This window comes from Sminthopsis crassicaudata, chromosome 3 (assembly GCF_048593235.1).
Source record: "Sminthopsis crassicaudata isolate SCR6 chromosome 3, ASM4859323v1, whole genome shotgun sequence".
Taxonomy (NCBI): domain Eukaryota; kingdom Metazoa; phylum Chordata; class Mammalia; order Dasyuromorphia; family Dasyuridae; genus Sminthopsis; species Sminthopsis crassicaudata.
This window is the reverse complement of record NC_133619.1, coordinates 317,516,873-317,538,609: the sequence shown is the minus strand read 5'-3', so window position 1 is coordinate 317,538,609 and position 21,737 is coordinate 317,516,873. Positions and strand designations below refer to the sequence as shown.

The following is a 21,737-nucleotide window of genomic DNA, read 5'->3' as shown; positions in this document are numbered from 1 at the left end:
TCCATACAGTTCCCATTGTCCTCTCTCTGGGTGTAGATGACTCTCTTCATTACTGAATAATTAGAACTGGTTTGAATCAAGTCATTGTTGAAGAGAGCCACAGAATTGATTACCATATATAGTTGCCGTGTATAATGATCTCCTTTTCTGCTCATTTCACTTAGCATCAGTTCATGTAAGTCTCTCCAGGCTTCTCTGAAATCATCCTGCTGGTCATTTCTTACAGAACAGAAATATTCCATAATATTCATATACCACAATATTCAGCCATTCTCCAATTGATGGGCATCCATTCAGTTTCCAGTTTCTTGCTATTACAAAAAGGGCTGCCACAAACATTTTTTGTACATGGGGGGGTCCCTTTCCTTCTTTAAGATGTCTTTGGGATATAAGCCCAGTAGAAACACTGCTGAGTCAAAGGGTATGCACAATTTGATAACTTTTTGAGCATAATTCCAAATTGCTCTCCAGAATGGTTGGATTCATTCACAATTCCACCAACAATGTTTCAGTGTCTGAGTTTTCCCACATCCCCTCCAATATTCATCATTATCTTTTCCTGATATCTTAACCAATCTGAGAGGTATGTAATAGTATCTCAGAGTTGTCTTAATATGCATTTCTCTGATCAATAGTGATTTGGAACACCTTTTCATATGACTAGAAATAGTTTCAATTTCTTCATCTGAAAATTATTTATTCATATCTTTTGACCATTTATCAATTGGAGAATGGCTTGAATTTGAGTCAATTCTCTATATATTTTGGAAATGAGGCCTTTATCTAAACCTTTGAATGTAAAAATGTTTTCCCAAGTTATTGCTTCCCTTCTAATCTTGTCCCTGAACTAATCTTAGTTTTATTTGTACAAAAACTTTTTCACTTAATTTGTGATCAATAATGATCTCTAGTTCTTCTTTGGTCATGAATTTCTTCCTCCTCCACATGTCTGAGAGATAAATTATCCTATGTTCTTCTAATTTATTTACAATATCATTCTTTATACTTAAATCATAAACCCATTTTTATCTTTCCCCAACTTTTAAAAGACATATTAGTTACCTTTCTATTAACAATGCTCCTTTGATATTCAGCTACTTCACGTAAGAGTTGTTGGGTCAGCTTCTCTTTCTCTTCATCTAACCGACTCTCATGCTCCAGCTGCTGAAATTCTAGATCTTCAAAGTGTTTGCTTTCTACATCCAACAGGTCAGCATCCTTTGAGGAAAAGGAATGGATACAACAGCAAGAAACACCAGGATTGACTAGAGCCAACTTTAAGTTTACCAAGAGATAAAATCCTAAAAAGCAAATCTAGTTTGCTACAAACAACTTTCAAATTACAAATTACTGACAATGGTCAGAATATAGTTGTTGTTTTTTTTTCTTTTTGGAGAATTAACACCCAATTTGATTGAGATTGCAACAAGTGATTTGTTGATTCTGCTTGTTTTTCCATCACATATTTTCTTACATGATAGAATAGAGACGAAGAAAATATGAATTCCAATGATTTATGTATTATGAACAAAATTCAATAAAAGGAATGAATAATCATCTTTCTGGAAGACCAAAAAAGTCATTTTCCAAATATAAAATCCGAGTTATAAACATTAGACAAACCATAAAGAAATTATTTTTCATGCTATTAACAAAGTCTTTCCTCTAGGTATAAAAAATTGGGGACAATTTGAGTGTAAATGAAGGTAGATCAGAGAATATGGAAAGCAATTTGTAGTAGGTTGGTGAGGATGAAGAAGTGATTTTTCTCTATGTATGGGTTTGGGCTTTTTTTATTCTCTCCCTTTCTAGAGTTCTAGGCATTCTTCTAATGCTTTCTTTTAAAAATGCAAAAACAGCACTCGTAGTATTAGTTCAAAGCTCTATATAAAAGTATAATGGCTTATAAAGTTGGTTAAGAAGACAAGACACAAAATAAAAGAAAGTCATTCTGAAAATGGGTATATTTATTCATTTATATCATCATATGCTTCATTTTTGATAAGTCTCCAAATTTTTAATTCACAAAATTCTCATCTTGTTTATATATTTTCTGGGTTTTTTCCATGACAATTTGCAAAGAAATTGAATGATTAGGACTCAAGATACACAAATTGGTCATCTTAAAATAAAAGATAGGCAGTTAAAATATCATTTTAATGGATAGCAGAAACTTGATTTAGGAATGGATGATATAGGGGTAAAAAGTTTTCAAATTTTCAAGTTAAGACAAAAAAATAAATTGTGGTATTTATACAAGGGAAGTTCATCTTATTTTATCAGAACAGGTTGATGGTCAAGGCCTGCTATATTATCCCCCAAAAGAGCTATATAATTCACAGAACCACTAGTTAATAATTCATTTATGGGGGAGATGTTTAAATCATTTTGTGAAAATAAGAATCTACTTTGTTAGGATAGCTGCATCCAAATTACAATCTTGTTTGAGATTTCTTCTGGGGGTGTTTGATGTAAGAGTTTATCAAAGTAGGAAATGGTGAAAATAAATGTTGATATAATCTATGCTGCAAAATCAAAGCAGTTTACCTGACAATTTGAAATGAGAGGCAGTGTTGTGTAATTGAGAGAATACTAAATTACATTTCAAGAAGACCTGGATTTGAAACTTGCCTTCAAGATGCTATGCTATACTGAATAAATCATGTCTCTAAGCCCCGATTTATTCATCTGTATAATGAGGGAATTAGACTCAATGGTTTATGAGACCCCTTCAAGTCCTAAATCAATGAGTCTATGATCCTATATTATAAAGATTTTTTTTTCTTGGTGAGGCAATTGGGATTCAATGATTTGCCTAGTGTCACAGAATTTTTAAGTATCAAGATTCTGAAACTGCATTTGATCTCAGGTCAACCTCAGGCTGGTGTTTTATCCATTGTACAACCTAGGTGCCACAAGGAATTAATTTTTATAAAGAAATAGAAATTGAGGGAGGAATAATTTAATTTAGCAATTTGTACTATGTGTCCCAAGAAAGCTACAATTAAATTATAAATTTTAGTTAAAAAACAATCAAAAAATGATAGATTTAGAGATAGAAACAATGGAGACAATCTAGTTCAATGCTTTTGCTTTATATTTGAGAAAACTAAAAGTCTTCTCTAAGACATTATAGAGTAAGCAAATTAATTTGAATTTCTCCTGACCCCAAATTGAATGCTCCTTTCAAGTCTCACTGAAATGCAATGGTACTCAGGGGCAGCTAGATGGTGCAGTGGACTGTTCTGATGAACACTAGCTCTGATGTTAGGAGACCCTGAGTTCAAATCTAGTCTCAGATACTTAAACTTTCTAGCTATGTGACTAGGCAAATTACTTAACCCCAATTTCTTCAACAAAACAAAGTAAAAAAGAACTAAAGGGCAGCTTAAAAGCCATTTGGAGCAACTCATTCATCTTATACTTGAAGAAACTGAGGTCCAGAGAAGTTAAGTGACATGGCTATATAGTTAATAGATAGCTGAAGTGGGATTTGTATTACCCCAGTCCATGCTTTGACCTTCACATTCTCCTTTTACCTAACCAAAGAACTTTAGAGCTCAAAAGTACTTTAGCTATAAGCTATTAGAATCCTTAATTTACAGATAAAGGTACTGAGGTTCAAAGGGAAGAAGTGACATCGTTGTTGTTGGACAGTTAGATGGTGGTTATATGGGAATTCCAAACTCCTAGTCAACTCCTCTTTTTAATTTCATATCTCTAGATAGTGAATGTATGTATGTGTGTGTACATATATATATGTAAAGTGACAGTAAAAGAGTCCAGAATCTTCTACTAAGCCAAGTATCCACCAGACAGAAGTAAAGTTTTTGACAACTGTTTCAGGAATTCTTCTGTTAGGTACCCCTACTCAGCAGTTGTGGGAATTATACTACTTCCTTTGCTATTTCATCCATATCCTAATAATGGGGTCTTTTTTTGTCATGGAAAAACTTCATCAGAGTTTCCATATCCACTACCATAGCAACCACAAGCCATTAAACCACTTATTTTTGGCCAATTTCAACTGGATCTATGCCAATAATTTTGAAGTGAAAGGTCCTGGATTCTTAGTGAATTAGAAGCATAAATTGTATGCATATCATCATAGTAATCTCTAAATTTCAGCTCAAGATTTCTAAAAATAAAAGAAAGAGAGACAGAGAGAGAGAAGAAGAAGAAGAAGAAGAAGAAGAAGAAGAAGAAGAAGAAGAAGAAGAAGAAGAAGAAGAAGAAGAAGAAGAAGAAGAAGAAGAAGAAGAAGAAGAAGAAGAAGAAAAGGAGGAAGAGGAGGAGGAGGAAGAGGAGGAGGAGGAAGAGCAGGAGGAGGAGGAGGAGGAGGAGGAGGAAGAGGAGGAGGAGGAGGAGGAGGAGGAGGAGGAGAAGGAGGAGGAGAAGGAGGAGGAGGAGGACAGGAATGGAGTAAAGAGAGAAAGAAAGGCAAATAACAGCCCTCAAAGAGGGCTATTACTTCATCTTAAAATAACTTTATTAAAATAGTACTATCATTGTACTAAAGTTAGTGGTGCCAAAAAAATGTCAAAGTAGATGGTGTTTTGAATTTAGGAAGATTCATTTTCCCTGAGGTCAAATCCACTGTCAGATAATTAATAGTTGTGTGACCCTGGGCAAGTCATTTAACCTCGTTTGCCTTAGTTTTCTCATCTATAAAATGAGCTGGAGAAGGAAATGGCAAACCACACCAATATCTTTGCTGAGAAAACTCCAAATGGGGTCACAAAGAGTCTGGACTGGAAAATGACTGAATATCAATAAAACACAAATGAACTTTACTGAATCTGTGGTTTAACTTAATAAAATCCTTAAGGAAAAAGGTTTTATTTTAGGAGTATTTTGAAGCGTTTGAAGCTGGAAGGGAAATGGGGTTGAAATCTCTAGCATAAATGATTACAAAATGAGCTAATCTACTGATTAAGTTAAAGAGGTTGGTGAATGGTGGACTGACTCTAGGAGACACCCCTTCATATCAGGGAAATAGATTTATCATATTTATGTCAGTTGTCTTTCAGAGAAAGGGCTTTTATGTCAAGAGTTTCACATTGTTTCTTTGTGGGAAAGGAAAAGAAGGGAGTCCTGGACTTTGTATGATACAGAGTTAGGTCATCTGCATTCATTTCCTTTCTGTTTGTAATCAAGATCCCTGAGAACACTTGAAAAAAGGTTGAGACATTGCATAGAGCCAGTATTTATGTCAATTCTGTGTTGACATTATATTAATAGAGTTGATAAAGTATTATTTGAAACCAATGTTCATGTAAAATAAGGAACCAACTAGGTAATGGGATAGACAGCATAAGAAATTAAAAGAAAGAGTAAGTAAAAGGTACACAGTCATATATATTCACTAATTTTAAACAAGGAATCCCAAGTTCCAAGTTCCATGACAGAATCATCAGTATATATAATCTTGAAAGATAAACATTTATGAGAAGCAATGAATAAGCAGATATAAGTTTTCCAAATCATTTTTTTTAAGTAAGAAAGGGATTAAGAATCTTAGGGTCTAACTAACAGATAAATAAAACAAAGTACTTTCAAAAATCTTATTTTCTATGTTTTAAGCAAGTGTGTGTGTGTGTCTGTGTGTGTGTGTGAAACACAGCTTTGCCTCCAGAATTATGGTACTGACATCAGCAAAGTTTCAATTTATTGGATTATATTCAGCTTTCCACAATAATTGACTAAAGGAGGGCAATTTAATTTTTGAATTTATTTGGAATAACACTAGTTAAAGCATTAGATACTACAATCTTTATTCAGCATTCAAGTTATTTGAAATGAATGCCTTTTAAAAAACCAGGAAGTTCAATTGTAATATTAAATTATATTTCTGTTAAAGATTTATTTACTGAGATTCTAAGAGGTGAATGATTTAAATTAATGATAAAAGTTCACACATTGTTAAAAAAACAGTCTTTTAAGGAATTTCTCAATAACTGCTATCTTACAATGGCTCACTTTTTAACTTTCTAAAGAGAGAAAAATGTGATACGATGAATAAACTAGCTTTATTTTTCACTCATTAATGGCTACTCTTCTGGTGCTAAATCTCTCTATATCATAATTTTGCTTTCAAGACAATGTATTTTTCCAATATTTTAATTCAATTTGTTCTTTATGGAGCACAAAATCTGGCATTCATGTTACAATACAACTCTAAAATTTGGGGAATACACCCATGAAAATGGGTGGGCATCTAATTTCATTTTCATCTATATGAAATCAGCTCAGTAGAATGCAAGATGTTTGAGAAACAGTCTCATCTTTTCTTTGTTTTCTTAGCACTGAAACACCGTCTGGCACAGAATAGGAATTTAAAAAATAAACCAACAAATGAATGAGCACTGGGACAATATAGTATTCATGGAATCAAGTTTTAGCCAATACAAGTTAGACTAGACATTTCTATGATGCATTAAAGTTTTTTCAAGCAATAATAATGGTACAGTTTGAGGACACTGAATAATACTATATACCCTAGTGTGTGGCTTACATAATAATGATTTTAGTGTGATGTCACTAGAAAGTTGAAAGAAAAGAAATAAACATCAAAACAGGTGAAAGATAAGCAGTCTGAAAAATGGCTACTTTGGGGACAGATTACAAAGCAAGCTTAGAAAAACATTAAACAGCCAACATAGCAAACAGCAATCACTACACAGCAAATAGGAAACCCAGGGGAACAGTGTCAATTATTAATGCTAGTTAATTTCAGTTCTGGAATGCCAGGTATCAGTTACAATTCCTGAACAGCTGTGACTCCTAACTAAAACCTATGTAGATTCACCTGATGTCTCAGCTCTAATATACTTTTGCCTTCTAAACTAGGACACTAACCAAAAAGGCGGGTTCTTTTGGGGGGGACATGGGGAGGAGATGAGAAGTGGAGAATCATGAGTATTTCATGATTTTCATTTTGGCTCCTAAAAGCTCTATTTTCATGGTCACCGTGCACTTCAATGATGTATTCCTTAAACCATCACACAGCTAAGGACACGTTTTATGCTATGTGATCTACATGAGTGAGAGGAAATTGGACACTTAAAAAGAAAAAGGAAAAAAATTGAAAAAAATTTAAGTGGTGCATTCCTGTTTGCTACTGACCCTCTTCAGTTGCTGCTGTAACTGTTCCCTCATGGACTCAGGGCAATTGTCAAGCTGGGTCTTCTGCTCGGAGTATATTTCCTGCAGCCTCTCTAGTTTTTCCCTCTCAGCATCAAGCTTTACCTTCTCCTGAAGTTCAGAAAATAGAAGAATAGAATTACCTTAAACCCCCAACCAGGAGTGAGCAATCATTACCGGTGTGGATGACAAATAAAAAAGATGAGCCAGACAACTTGTGGGAGTAGAAACAGACTGTTGTATTAGTCACTGGGATAAAGCAGCATAAAGGTAACTACAAGGTGGGATCATACACCTTTGATTCAGACCTTGCTTCATTCCTAAATTTAACAGTCTGATTAGCAATAGTCCCACCCACCTCCTTCCTTTCCTTACCTCCTCCTTACTGCTGCTGATCTTTAAAAAAGGCAATGGTACCAATAAACAAATTAGTCTATAGTCAGTCAACAAAAAACCCCTCAAAAAATGAAGACAAAATAAATAAAGCAACTTTGCAGAGAACCACCTACCAATGTGTTTCAGGCTTAAAAGACAAAGGGATTTATGCCACATTCCTGATTGAAACTGGTCTCTCAGGAAACAAGCAGCATGCATATTCTCCTGGTCTAAGATATGTACTTTTAGAAGTTCTATGAATTTGTTAATGCCACTTGTGTATCATTCAGAAAATTATTTCTTTTGTAAGTTAAAAGCAAATGGTTCAAAGCAAGTTTCCAGACCCAGCTTATGAGAAAGAAAAGTGATTTTCGGGGGGAGCTCATGCAAAGAATTTAAAGCTATAAAAAGACCATAGAGATAATTTGGTTCATGGGAGTCTTAGCCTGGGGTCCATCAACTTGCCTTTTTTTTTTTTTTTAAGTATTCTGATAACTACATTTCAATAGAGTTGGTTTCTTTGGTAAGTTTACATATTTTATTCTAAGAAAGGGATCCATAGGCTTCATCTATGGCCAAAGAGGTAGATGACACAATAAAAGAAAAAAAAAATCCCTAATCTAGTTAAATTCTTCATTTTAAAGATGAATAAATTCAGCCCCAGTGATGAGAAGTGACTTGCCCAAGCTCAAACTTCGATATCAGGTAATCAGGAGCAGAGCAAGGATTTGAAAGCAAGCATTACAATTCTAAATTCAAACGTATTTCCACCTCAGCAGTTACCTGAGTCAAGTGGCAAGAGAACTAGAGGAAAGTATTAGTAAACAAACTAATTTCTGTTACTTTTCTGTGAGACTGGGCAAGTAAGAAATCAGGTGGCATCCACATCAGAAGACAGAAAAGTGAAAATGTGAGATTGACTATGAAGGCAGAAGCGACTGGATGGTGCTATCAAACATCAGAAACACAACCACTAGAAGAAAAGGCAATTATGATTTTGTCTTTGTGACTGGAGTAGTGACTGGCACACAGTAAACAAGTAAATGTTGAATGAATTGAATGGAATGAATAATCCTCATTGGTTGTAGTCCTTCATTCTCAAAGAGGACCAAAATAAGATCACTATGTTAGAATTGAGTTACAGTGTGTCTGACTGTGGCTGATCAGATATAAGATCAGAATGCTCTGTCACAGGTTGGACACAAATAGTCCCTATGAACATATGGGTGGTTTCTCTAACTTTACACATCTCACATTTCTTCTGAGTTAATTAAATTCTGCTTTGCTTATAGAGCACGGTATCTTCCCTGATGAGAGCACACCATGCCAGGCAGTCTTGTGCTGGTGTCACGTATGTGATACAATCAATTCTTAACTTTTAAAGAAAGACCTTGATAGTGTCTTTGTATCACTTTTTCTGATTACCTTGTCCTATGTGAGTTCCCCATAATCTTTTCAGCAAGTACACATTTGTCATTTGAACAATGTGGTCAACCTCACAGAGTTGTGCTCTCTGCGGTAGAGTTGAAATGTCTGACAGTTTTAATTTGAGAAGGGACCTCCAAGTCTGGTATCTTAGCCTGCTAAGTGATCGTCAGAATCTTCCTAAGAAAATCCAAATGAAAGCGATTCAGTTTCCTGGCATGGCACTGGTATACATACTGTACAGATTTCACAGGTATACAACAATGAAGTCCGCACAATGGCTCTGTAGATCTTCAGCTTGGTAATCAGTCTAATACCTTTCCTTTCCCATACTTTCTTTCAGAGCCTCCCAAACACTGAGTTCTGGAAATGTGTGTATCAATTTCATTATCAATGTGAATATCCCTGGAAAGTATACTGCCAAGGTAAGTGAACTTATCCACAGCATTCAAAAGAATAAGGAGAATAACAGATGGTAAGAACAATATCACTATAGCTCATCCTAACCATACCTGATGTGGGATGATGTCATGATGCTGCCTTTAGTTGATACCACTAATAACCTTTTTGAGAAGTGGGGGAAAGAAACCACTTGGAGTGTGCTGGTATTTGCCTTGAACTCTTTATCCCTATTAGATACAACCAACCAAAACTGAAGCATCCTGGACTTCTCAGCATTATTCTTGATCTCATTCTTAGCATCAGAAGCACTCAAAGCATCATTAGCACTAAAGGAAGCAGATCTAACAAAATAATTACCAATTTACCTTTCTCATGTTTCATTTTTTCTGAAAATAAGGAAAGATAATAGTCACAGGATGTCCCAAAAGTCTTAGTGATATTTTAAGTTTTAATAACTTAAACACTTAAAAATTCTGATAACTTAAAATTTCTCAAACTTTAAGAAGTTTACATCTGCACTGAGACTGGGGATGCTGTATAAAGGATCAAACTTTAAGATATCACTATAAGAGGAATTCCTTACTGAAATTCTCTTGTTCAAATTGTGTTTATTATACTTGAAAAAAATTTTCTAGCTTGAAAAGAAAATGTTGTTATAGTTTAGAGCCACAATGATATTATTAAGGATAAGAATAGTGCCTGAATTAGTGATCGTGGTATCAGGCCATCCTTGGTGAGAAAATATCCTTTGCCAACTTAGGTTAAAATTTTTCTGTAATTCAGAGGGTTTCTGAGAATACTGAAATGTTAAATGACTCACTCTAAGTTACAAATTCAACATGTGCTAGTCAGGACTGGAACCCAGAACTTTATGGTTCTAAGGCTAACTTGTTATCCATGGTAATGCTGCTTCTCTTAATAATAGGATATTTTTGAAATTTATATTTGGTTTTTTATAGCACTTCCTTTTTAAATTTCTTACACACACACACACACACACACACACACACACACACACCACACAATATAGCCAGAAATTTCTACAGTTTTTATTTTTACAAATTCAGACTTCATAGTCCAATCAGTAACGATGACATTTTCAAAGAACAACTGATGTCATTTTTCTCTAAACAACCTTTTGGACTTATGTGAGAAATTCCTAATTCTTCAAGCATTGAGAATTAGAATAACCTTCATCTGACTTGATAGCATTTCTCTTTTCTATTTTCTAAATCTTTGTTCTTTAAACCATAAAATATGATATTTGTGTCAGATCCCATTTCCTTCCTTTATACTTGCCTGCTATACCCCCACATAAATTGCTTCAGGGACTGATCTGTATATGTCAAATAATTCTAAGATTTAGAATGAGAAATTTACCATATTGGTTTTCTATTTCATTATCCAGAGGATATCCTCATTCTAAATTTTTTCTTGATAAAAAGTTAGTTTTATTTAACCTGTCTGCAAAGTCACATTTTGGATTTAAGACTGATTGATTAAAAACAAGACAATAAATAGTGGATACTCAAAACTCTATTTTTGCAGAAATCAAACAAGAGAATTCCAACTCCTGAAAATTTAAGTTTTTCAGTCTTAAATGGGTCTGGGAACTAAATCTTAACATACAGATCCCAAGGAAAACTGCTTTGTAGTATTTTGCATAAATACTAAATTTTACCTACAAAGTTATCTATGCCCCTATGTAATTTAAGAATGCCTGTGACTTCTATTGTCAAAGACAGATAGAAACATTTACTCACCTAGGAAATGTTAATTCCACAGTACAAGTTGGTTTCAACTTATGACTTTTCAGATTGTAACTTTAAAAAAATTTTTTTTAAGATAACAGACTTTTTGGCTTTGTATCTAGGATAAAATGCCATTTACTCTTTCTTTGCCATTTCCCATTATTTAAGACAAACACCTAATAGCAATTATATTTCATCTAATAATTTATCTCTATTTATATTTCATCTAATAATTTATCTCTATTTATATCTATTATTAATATCTTATTGTCACATTTATTTTTGGCAGAAAGGCAAAAATAATAGAGAAAGGTTATTACACCATAGATTTTAATTCAAGCATCCAAAGAACTAGTATTTTTTGAGTTTAAACCTTTATTCAGACATTTAAAAAGCAACACTACTTAAAATGCATAGTGGTCTTGGGTTGCAAATAAATTATTGTTGCTATCAAAAACACCTTCATAGCTTAGAGACCACAGCATGATGCTAGCAACTAAAAACAAAAAAACATAGTAAATAAAAACAATAATACCTTATATTTACATAGCGGCTTCTTTCTGAGAAGATTCAAGGCCTTTGCAGTTGCAGACAAAGGGGTAGCTAGGAGAAGAAAGAAAGCAGGTACCATAGTACCTATTTGTGGCTTCACTCAATAAAGCTCAGCCAACTTGTTGGAGCCCAAAGCAAAAGGCAATAGAAGAATGCAAAGAGGAGAAGTGGAGTCAGAACAGAGAATGAGTAACAGGTGGACAGCTATCCAACTTACAGAAGAAGGAATATCACTCCAAGAAACCACTCAGGTACAGACACTGAGCCAATAAGAAAATAATACTTCTCTCTTCTATTTATAGTTCAGGAAGTTCTTGCAGTTGTGAAGCTCAGTTTAAACAGGTGATTAGAGAAGGAAGTATCATTTTCCATATGGGAGGTAAAACAGATTAACTTTTGAGATTTATGGTCTTTGTTTTTTTTAACAACATAAAATGCTAAAATTAGCTTTTTAAAAGTGGAAACAAATAAAAACATCTATTCTAACTCTGGAGGAAAAGGTATTTGGGCAGAGGTCATTTTCATGGAAATGAATACAATTTCCATCACTTTACTTTCCAGCCTTTTCTTCCTTTAAAAACTTTCTTTTTGGGAAGAGGGCAGTACTTTGCTAACCCTCTCTACCTCCATTCCCATAAAGAAAAGAAAAAACCAGAAAACATAACTCTCCTAACAAATGTGCACAGTCAAATAAAACAAACCTCCATGTTGGTCACATATAAAAGTGTATGCCTCATTCTACACTTCAACTAACTCCGTCACCTCTCTTATAAGGCATTAGATATCTAAAGATTTAAGTGTTTGTTTATTCTCAATCTCCAAAACTTTCAGCTTTTTGTTTTGTTTTGATAGCATCTAAAATTTCTTAGGGAAGATGTGGAAAAGCCTATAAGCTTTACTGGCTTCTTCAAGATATAATACTTTCCATGGCCATACATTCTCTGGTTAGATTAAAAAAAAATATTCAGATGGTATGAACTGATAGTTAATGTTATTTAGTCACTGCCAGTTGTTTCTGTCTCTTTGAAACCTCTTTTGGGATTTTCTTGATAAAGATACTAGAATGGGTTGTTGCCATTTTGGCTCTAGTTCATTTTACAGATAAGGAAACTGAGGCAATCAAGGTTAAAGTGATTTGCCCAGGATCCTACAACTTGAAAGTGTCTGAGGATAAATTTGAATTTAGGAAAATTATTCTTCCTCCTTTTTCAGGCCTGATACTTTATCCATTGTACCACTTCACAGGCCCAAACTAGTAATAGCTACATTTAATTTTGTTTTAGAAAATAAGTGCTACATTTTCAACATAGCAGTATTTCAACACCTATCTGCTCCCCTATTTCTAGACTGCTGCTACTTTCCTTACCCTCTCTACATCAAGGCCATTTTTCTTAGTTTTGATGACTAAAAGCCCTATGGTTTTTTTTTCTTCATAACACAATACTTGTAATATAACTAGGTAATTAATAAATTTGCTTGGTGATTGAGTCATTAACAGGGAAGCTGAATGTGTCATTCCCAAGCATACTGTAAAATTGTAAATGTTAATCCTGTACTTCCCAAATTTCTAGTAAAACGTCAACTTCTAGCCTAAAGATATTGGTGTAACCATCAATACAACTTTACAGAATTTCAAACAACCTACATTTCTATCTCTTTGATGAGTCAACAAGCTTTTATTATGTGCTTATTATTTGCTGGGCATCATGTTAAGCAATAGAAATACAAACAAAGGCAAAACAAAGCCAAGAACCATAAACCTAAACCAAAACCAAAAATCTCACCCCTGCTCTCATTCTAATAGATTAGAGTGTGTATATATTTCCAAGTACACACAAGAAATACAGAAAGGGCATAAGAGTAATCAGAAAAAGAAAGGCACTAGTGGCCAGAGGGACTAAGGAAAGGCTTCTTGGAGAAGGCTGTATCTGAATCAAGTTTTTATCTATCTTCTTAAAACTCCTTCAGAGCTCTTACAATATCTAAAGTGGAGATATAGAGACCAGAGAGGAAGGGAGTCATCACAGCAGATTCTCTGTGGAAAATAAGTTCTACTAGATAAATCAAACTACAAAATAAGAAAAAAGTTAAGGAGGTAAACAAAATTTTAGAAAAGTTAGATATGATAGATCTTTGGAGAAAATTGAATGGAGACAGAAAGGGGTATACTTTTTTCTTGGTGATAACTGGAATCTATTCAAAAATTGACCATGTATTAGAGCATAAAAGCCTCAAAATCAAATACAGAAAGGCAGAAATAGTAAATGCATTTTTTCAGATGATACAATAAAAATCATATGCAATAAAAGGCCAGAGGAAAATAGACCAAAAATTAATTGGAAACTAAATAATCTAATCCTAAAGAATGAATGGGTGAAACAACAAATCATAGACACAATCAATAACTTCATCTAAGAGAATAACAATAAATGAAACAACACACCAAATTTGTTGGATGTAGCCAAAGCAGTTATTAGGGGAAATTTTATATCTCTAGATGCTTACTTGCATAAAATAGAGAAAGAGAAAATCAATAAATTGGGCTTACAACTAAAAAAGCTAAAAAAAATAAATAAAAACCTTCAATTAAATATCAAATTTGAAATTCTGAAAATAAATGGGAGATTAATAAAATTGAAAGTAAGAAAACTATTAAATTAATAAATAAAACTAAGTTGGTTTTATGAAAAAACTAAAAAAATAAATAAATCTTTAGTTAATTTGATTAAAAAAAGGAAAGAGGGCAAATAAGTTTTGTCATTGGTTTAACTTACTCCATTTTCTAAAAGAAAATATTGGTTAATAGATAAGCCTCCTATCCCTTGAGAGATTGTATCTGGAGGAATGTGACAAATCTCATAGGATTTGTAGCACTTTTCTTGGAGGAAATTCAAAAGGACTTTGTCTCAAGAGAGTCTGGTTAAGTCCTAAGCCAGGTAATTGGAAAAAGTCACATTTCATAATATCATGGGGTTTCAAGTCCCAGGTTTCAAGGACTTGGCCATTGGATTCTCTCTAAGGGCAAGGGAGTCCTCGAGTCTCAGTCATTCTAAATATAATCTTCTTTCATGAGTATACATCTCTTGTTTAGAATAGCCTTTCAAACAACATTACACAAGAAGGAAGAAAAAAGGAAGCTGATTGAGGCCAAAAAACTCAAAGGAGAAATAGCCAAGAATTCCAAAAAAATGAAGGACAAACTTATGAAATACTTCCAGGTACTACGAAGAAACAAGTATAGGGAACCAAGGCATCAGAGAATTGGAGCATCTTGTTACGTATAGATTATGATGGACATGGTGATATGTTTGTTTCCATGATAAACATTTTATCTTGCTACTTAACTAAGTTGCATCTGTGACTAGTTAGCACAGCTCACTGGTTTTCACTGGTACTTTAATGAATCATAAATATATCGTTGGAATATAAAAAGTTCTACGAATGTCTTTGCCAATTTTCAACCAAGAAAGGAGAGAGTGAAAAGGATGAAAGTTGGTGCATATAAATGTGTGTGTATGTTTACATATGTATGTGTCTCATATATACATAAAATATCTATCACACAACATTCATATGTAATAACTTGCATACATATGGGATGATAAAGAACTGGAAGAGGCTTTAGAGTATAAACAAAAGTATACACAGTGGATGGTGGAACCTGGATCTGTTATTAATAGGGGCTTAATGCCTTTTTAAAAATTATAATAATGCATGATTTTGATGTGGTGCAGTGGATACAACACAGGAGCTCAAATCTCACCTCAGACACTTACTACTGGGGTGATCCTAAGGCAATCACTTCATCCTCTTTGCCTCAGTTTCCTTATCTGTAAAATGATCTGGAGAAGGAAATTTAGTATCTTTGCCAAGAAAAGCCCAAATAGGATCATACAGGGTCATGATTTTCAAAATGTGATTTATAAAACATGCTATCATATTTAATCCTTACAAAAATTAACTTGAGGCAAATCATTCAATTTTTTCAGGCCTAAGTTACCTTATTTGTAAGATGAAGGAGAACTAGAATAAGTAATCTCTGATCTTTTCCAGATATTTAATATTACATAATTTATGTAAATTTATACAATACACACTTGCTTATTGTATAATATATGAACATAATGCATGTATTGTGTATTTATTTATGTATAAACTTGTTTCTATATGTTTATACATATATACATATATGTACATACATACCTGCCTAATCGATATTTGATTTAATTCAACAATAAGAAATGACATTTACATAGGTTGCAAAGAACTTTTCTTTTTTAAAAATTTTATCTGGTGAAGAAGAAGTGAAAATATTATCGTCTTTTTACACATAAGGAAACTGAGTCCCAAAGAGGTTAGATGAACTGGTCAATGGTCACTTACTAAGCAGCAGAACTGGGATTGAAACCTGGGTTCCAACTTCTGTACTCTATCTATGGCCTCTCTAAATTATTATTTAGTATTTATTTAGTGCTGCAAGGCTTTGACATTAACTGACATTATGTTGTTTGATAACAATAACTTATAAAGTACCTTCGTTATACAAAGCACTGCTAGTGCTTGGGGATATAGAGATTCATTACAATGTGAAGGATTTAATGAGGGAAAACAGGGAAGCACATAACTGTGACACAAGGGAAGCAGAATGAAGTAAGTACAAAGGAGAGGAACAGGCAAAATTCTCTGGGAAAACTGAAGCAGAGAGCACATTCACCTGGCATGTGGAGAGTGGTACAGGGGTCAGCAGGGGGACTTCATAGAAGAGGCCAAAGTAGCATAGTTTAGAGTGGAAGAAACCTCAGAGATCATTTAGTCCAATTGCTCATTTTGCAGGTAAGAAGTTCGAAGAGGTTAAGAGATCTGTTCAGGAGGATACAGGTAATAGAAAGAAAGAGAAATGGAAGGTTCTGAGTAAATAAATATAGGTGGGAGAGAGAACAAGATTAGGTAACTGAAAGAGGTCCAGGTTTATTGGAACATAAGATTGTATGACAGGTAGCAATATGAAATAAAGTAAACGAGCGCACTTGTGAGATGTCTCAATTATCTTAGTGACAAAAGGGAGTCCATGGAAGTTTTTTTTAAGCCAGAAAATGATAGCCATCTTTCTTGATTAGGAAGATGATTTTGGCAGCTATGTGAAGTATGGATTGGAGAGGGAAGAGAATACTTAGTAGGTGGGAGGTGATGAAGATCTAATTTAGAGTGATGGCAATGTGAGTGGAGAGAAGGGGACAAATGTAAGAGAAATTGCAGAGACAGAAGAGAGATTATATTTTATAATTTTATATTATTTTTTAAAAATAAGGAACAATGATTGGATGTCTTATGGTGATGATACATTTGATTTGTCAATACTGAGTTTGAGATGTCTCTAAGACATGCAGGTGAAGATAACTACATAAATATCCACACATCTTCATGTGCATGTACATACATGCACATTAGTTATTCCTTTATTTTCTCTCCTTCAATCTAATTAGTATACATACAGTCTGATTATGGAGGAGGGAAGAGAAAGGTGAGTACATGAAAGAGATAGAAGCCTACTTCCTCTGTCTCATTTCCTTCTAATGGCTATAAAGGTGAGCAGCACAGAGTGATATAAATAAAGGCCCTGGATATCATTACAAGGTAGTGGGTGGGCCCTTTTTCCTCCATGTGGGACCTACATTGCTTATGAGAAATCTTTTCCAGCGAAATCTCCAACCAGTGATTCAGAGGTACCTATTGACATGTCACTTACAGGATTTTCACATTCCTCACTTAATATTGGGGAATATACTGAGGAACAACTTAACTATATTTGCCAAGATCAACTCACCTACAATTGATGTCTCTATATTAAAACAAACACCCATCTTTAAAACAAACAAAATTGAAAAATGAGACTCACAGTTGTACAATTTCAAATTCTAAAGTTAAAAAATACCAACAACAGAGAATTACATCAAACAATACATCTACTATTTGAATCCAAAGAAATAAAAGAGTTAATTTTCTAAAGAGACAACATGACTGTTATGTGCACCAGCTAGTAAAACATCTTTGTCTGTGATCTGGATAAATAAATAACTCACTCAAATTGTACCTTTACTTCATCATTTGACTTAATCCATCCCATATTATGCCTTTGGTCTAGAGTACTGCCATTATAAGAATGTGACCAATAATGGAAATCAAGAGGTAATGAATCCATTTGTTAACATTTTAGTAAATAAAAAAATTATTTGAAATGTCAAGTTTAATAAAATACATATAGATGTATCAATGAGACAAAAACTGTATTTGATAAGTAACAGAATCATTTAAGCTTTAGTTTGTTGTTTTTTTACCTTGGTCTTTTCCCCAACAATGTTCTTTTCAAGTTCTGCTATCTTTCTGTTTAGATGATCCAATATTTCCTTTTCTTTCATAAGTTCAGCAGTTTCTGCTTTCTGTTCGCCATCCAGAAGCGCACACTCCATATCCCCCTAACAACACAAAATATTTTCCAGAGTGAACTTTCAAAGTATAAGATCACAGACCTAGAGCAGGCAGATGTCTTCTAGTTCAACACCCTCGTTTTACAGGATAAGAAAACTAAGGTCCAGGTAGGTGATCACTTGCCCAAAATCATATTAGTGGTAAGCATTAGATATGAATCCAGATTCTCATCTCTAGAGTTAAAGCTTTTTTATCTGTCCATTATAAGGGCATTTACAACACCAAACAAGAAAATCTTGATTGAGACAGCTTGTTGTCTCAGCTATATAGTCAACTATATGGAAGTCTTGAGACTTGAACATAGTTATTTTATAGGAAGCTATTTTTCCTTTTACTTTATATTTCTTCTGCCTTCTCTTATTTTTAATTTTCAGACTCTATTACACTCTTTATTACACTATTGAAGACCCCAAAATGCATATGTTTATGGGTGTTATATCTATTGATAATTATTATATTAGAAATTTTAAAATGGTAAAATTTAAAATATTTACTAATTCATTTAAAATAACAGTAACAAATCTATTAATTTTAACATAAACAACATTTTTAACAAAAAATAATCTTGTTTTAAAAAAAACAGTGATAAGTGATTTGTTTGACATATTTTTGGGAAATATTTGGCTTTTGCATTCAATCCTTTGTGTTAAGTTGTTTTCGTCAGTCTATCAAGAAAATTCAGCTTTACAATCTATATAATTGTAAAAAAAATGACTATTTTAATAGGAAAAACAAAATTTAAAACTATTATGAAAATAATTTTGATCTTGGGATCTTCTGAAAGGGTCTAAGGGATGCCCATACTTTGAGAATAGCTACCTCAGAAGATATTCATAGCATAATACATCAATTCCTTGTATCTAGGCTGAGTACCAGCCAATTTGAGAGCAGTTACATATATCTTGGCTCTTTTTGCTAAAGTCTGAAGATTGCACATAGCCTGGAGTGAAAGTACAGGATTCCAAGCAATGACAAATATAGGAATGCTTCTAGGGCTTGCCAGAAAAGACAAGTAAAAGTAAGACAAGTAACTTCTTTATTCCCTTAGAAGTTACATATATAATTTATTAAGGAAAACTAAAATTAAAAAATGGGTATTTTAGCTAATGGATCCCATAAGGTAATCTTATACTATACAAAAGGTATTGTATAAAAGGTATTTTAAAAATAAAAGCTTGACATCTTTGCCTCAGTTTGATTCACAAAGACATCTGCATTCTTATTTTGTACTTAGTAGAGGCTCAAAAAATGTGTACTGATGATGTGAGTATTGAGCTGGTATCTTCATTTAGACATCATAATTTTACCATAATAAATAACAGGAAAATTTTAACCATTCCCTTCACTTCCCAGAAAAACAAAACAGAACAAAATAAAGAAAAGAGAGAAGATGAGTAGAGGAAGAGAAATGAGTTCATCTGCCTCCTACCTCTCTGGAGGATTCATCCATCTGATCAGTGAGATCTTTAATCTTTTGTTCAAGTTCCTCAAGGTTATTTAGTATTACCATTCGAGCCTCTTCCATATGAGCCAGCTCCTGACTTTTCTGCTCATCATTTCCACTTTCAGGTGTCTGTAATTAATTCACACAGAAAGAAACTAGTTAAAACTCAATGCAATGAGTCTCCCATTAATAAGAGGGCTGTGTTCTAAAAGCTCATTTGTAAAGCAGTTCAGTAATGAGGACACAGTTTTTCATAATATTATTTATCAATGATGACCAGGTTCCCAATTAATCCATCAAAGTCTATTTAGAATCACAGAATGTTAGGATTGGATCTACAATTGGCGAGGTTGTCTGATATAATCTCTTCATTTTGCAGATAAGGGGACCAAGGCCTAGGAATGTTAAGTGACTGCTAGTTGAAAGTCTAGGACTAATATCCTGATTTCGCAACTCTCATCCCAAAGTTCTTTAGATCATCAAGACATGCCTTGCAGCTTCAGAATTCCATGTTAATACAAGGAAAAAAGCCTTTTCTAAGCATTCTGCTTGTATTTAATGCTGCTCTATTAGGCTGTGTTAGCTAGAACCATCACTGCCATCATCATCATCATTACCATCATTTCAATAACTGCAAAATTGCAAAGTATGTAACATAGGTTGATATAGTTGTCTTCATGAATAAAATGTTTCCTTTTTCCCTCTGAAGATGAATTAGAAGAACGACCCCAGAACTCTTGATAATGGAAAGCCATTATTAATAATTTTTTAAAAAGTATTCAATGATTTTTTTTTCCTGTTAGATCACATTTCTAGTTAGAACAAACTAGACCTATAATTATTCCACAACTTAAAGATTCAGGGATTATGAAAGGTTGAATGATATTTCTAGTAATACAAGCATAATATAGGAGAACTATGATCTGAACTTAGCTTTTCCTGATTCAGAGATCAGCTTTCTATTGCCATCTTGCCTCTCCTGAAATGTTTATTGTTCTAGAAATGATATATTTGTTAATTCTCCCAATTTAACACTCAGTAAAAATAGTAAAATGAGAATCTTAATGAAAGTAACAATATATTTTCCCTTTTTAGTATCAATCAATAAATAATTATTAAGCTCCTATTATGTGTCAGGCACTTTGCTAAGTGCATTTGTTAAAGATGCAAAAGACAGTCCCTGGCTTCAAAGAGCTTACAGTCTAATGGGGAGACAGCTTGCAAACAAACATATATAGAAAAAACTATATGCAGAATAAATAGGAAATAATTAACAGAGGGGAGGCCTTAGAAATAAGGGAGGTTAAGAACTTCCTGTAGAAGGTGGGATAGAAGTAATAGAACAGAAGAGGAAGAACATTTAAGTAATGGCAAACAACCAAAGAAAATGCCCAGTTGAGGGATGGAGCCTACAACTCCAAGACAGTACATGTATTGATAAATGTCAAAATATGTTTAGAAGAATTGTACATGTTTAACCTATACTGGATTTCTTGCTGTGTAGGGGAGTGGGGGGGGAAGGAAGGGAGAAAAATTTGGAACACAAGGTTTTGCAAGAGTTAATGTTGAAAATTATCTTTACATGTATTTTGAAAATTAAAAGCTATTATTAAAAATTTTATAAAAAGGACAAAAAAGGAAGAGTACATGTCCAGAAGCAAGGTGAAAGAAGACTGAAAAGGCTAAGTTACACAGGGCTTTGAATGGCCAACACAGCATTTTATAGAAATTAACATTAGTAGAAAACCACTGGTACTTATTAAGCAAATGGTTGACATGCTTTAGACCTGAGTTTTAGAAAAATCATTTTATTGTTCTTCCTCCTCTTCTTGTTCTTTTCTTTTTTTGATATATTATATAATACATAGGAACTTGTTTTGCATATGTGAGCTGAGCTAGGAATGTATGCAAAATATTGTTTCTATGGGAAAATGGGAAAGAAAGGAATGCATGACCCAAGAAAAATCTGTGCCCCTACAGCTGCACCAGCTGCTTGCCACCCAGTAAGAAGGGAACACATTGCTGCTAGAAACATCCTTACCACAGCTGTGGAGTCCAATGGCCTCCCAACAAGAAAGGAACACAGTGAGTTTGGCTTGGGAAATGTTCCTGCCTTTCTGAAATTCCATGGGGAGCCCATTCTTGCTCTTAACATGACA

The 21,737-nt window shown here is 33.7% G+C and overlaps 1 protein-coding gene across 8 annotated transcripts in view; it reads right to left on the bottom strand.

Annotated features, from left to right (window-relative positions):
- Positions 1-21,737, bottom strand: part of PHLDB2 (pleckstrin homology like domain family B member 2) — a 140,897-nt gene that overhangs the window by 65,229 nt on the left and 53,931 nt on the right. For 5 of the 8 annotated variants that reach the window (XM_074301157.1, XM_074301156.1, XM_074301155.1 and 2 more), the window contains 4 exons: positions 19,564-19,707; positions 17,984-18,121; positions 7,126-7,254; positions 1,063-1,218 (listed from right to left, as the gene is read on the bottom strand). In XM_074301157.1, coding sequence (XP_074157258.1) covers positions 1,063-1,218; positions 7,126-7,254; positions 17,984-18,121; positions 19,564-19,707 — 567 coding nt within the window. The remainder of the gene's footprint in view (positions 1-1,062; positions 1,219-7,125; positions 7,255-17,983; positions 18,122-19,563; positions 19,708-21,737) is intronic. The other 3 variants (XM_074301163.1, XM_074301159.1, XM_074301162.1) reach the window with 1 other exon arrangement.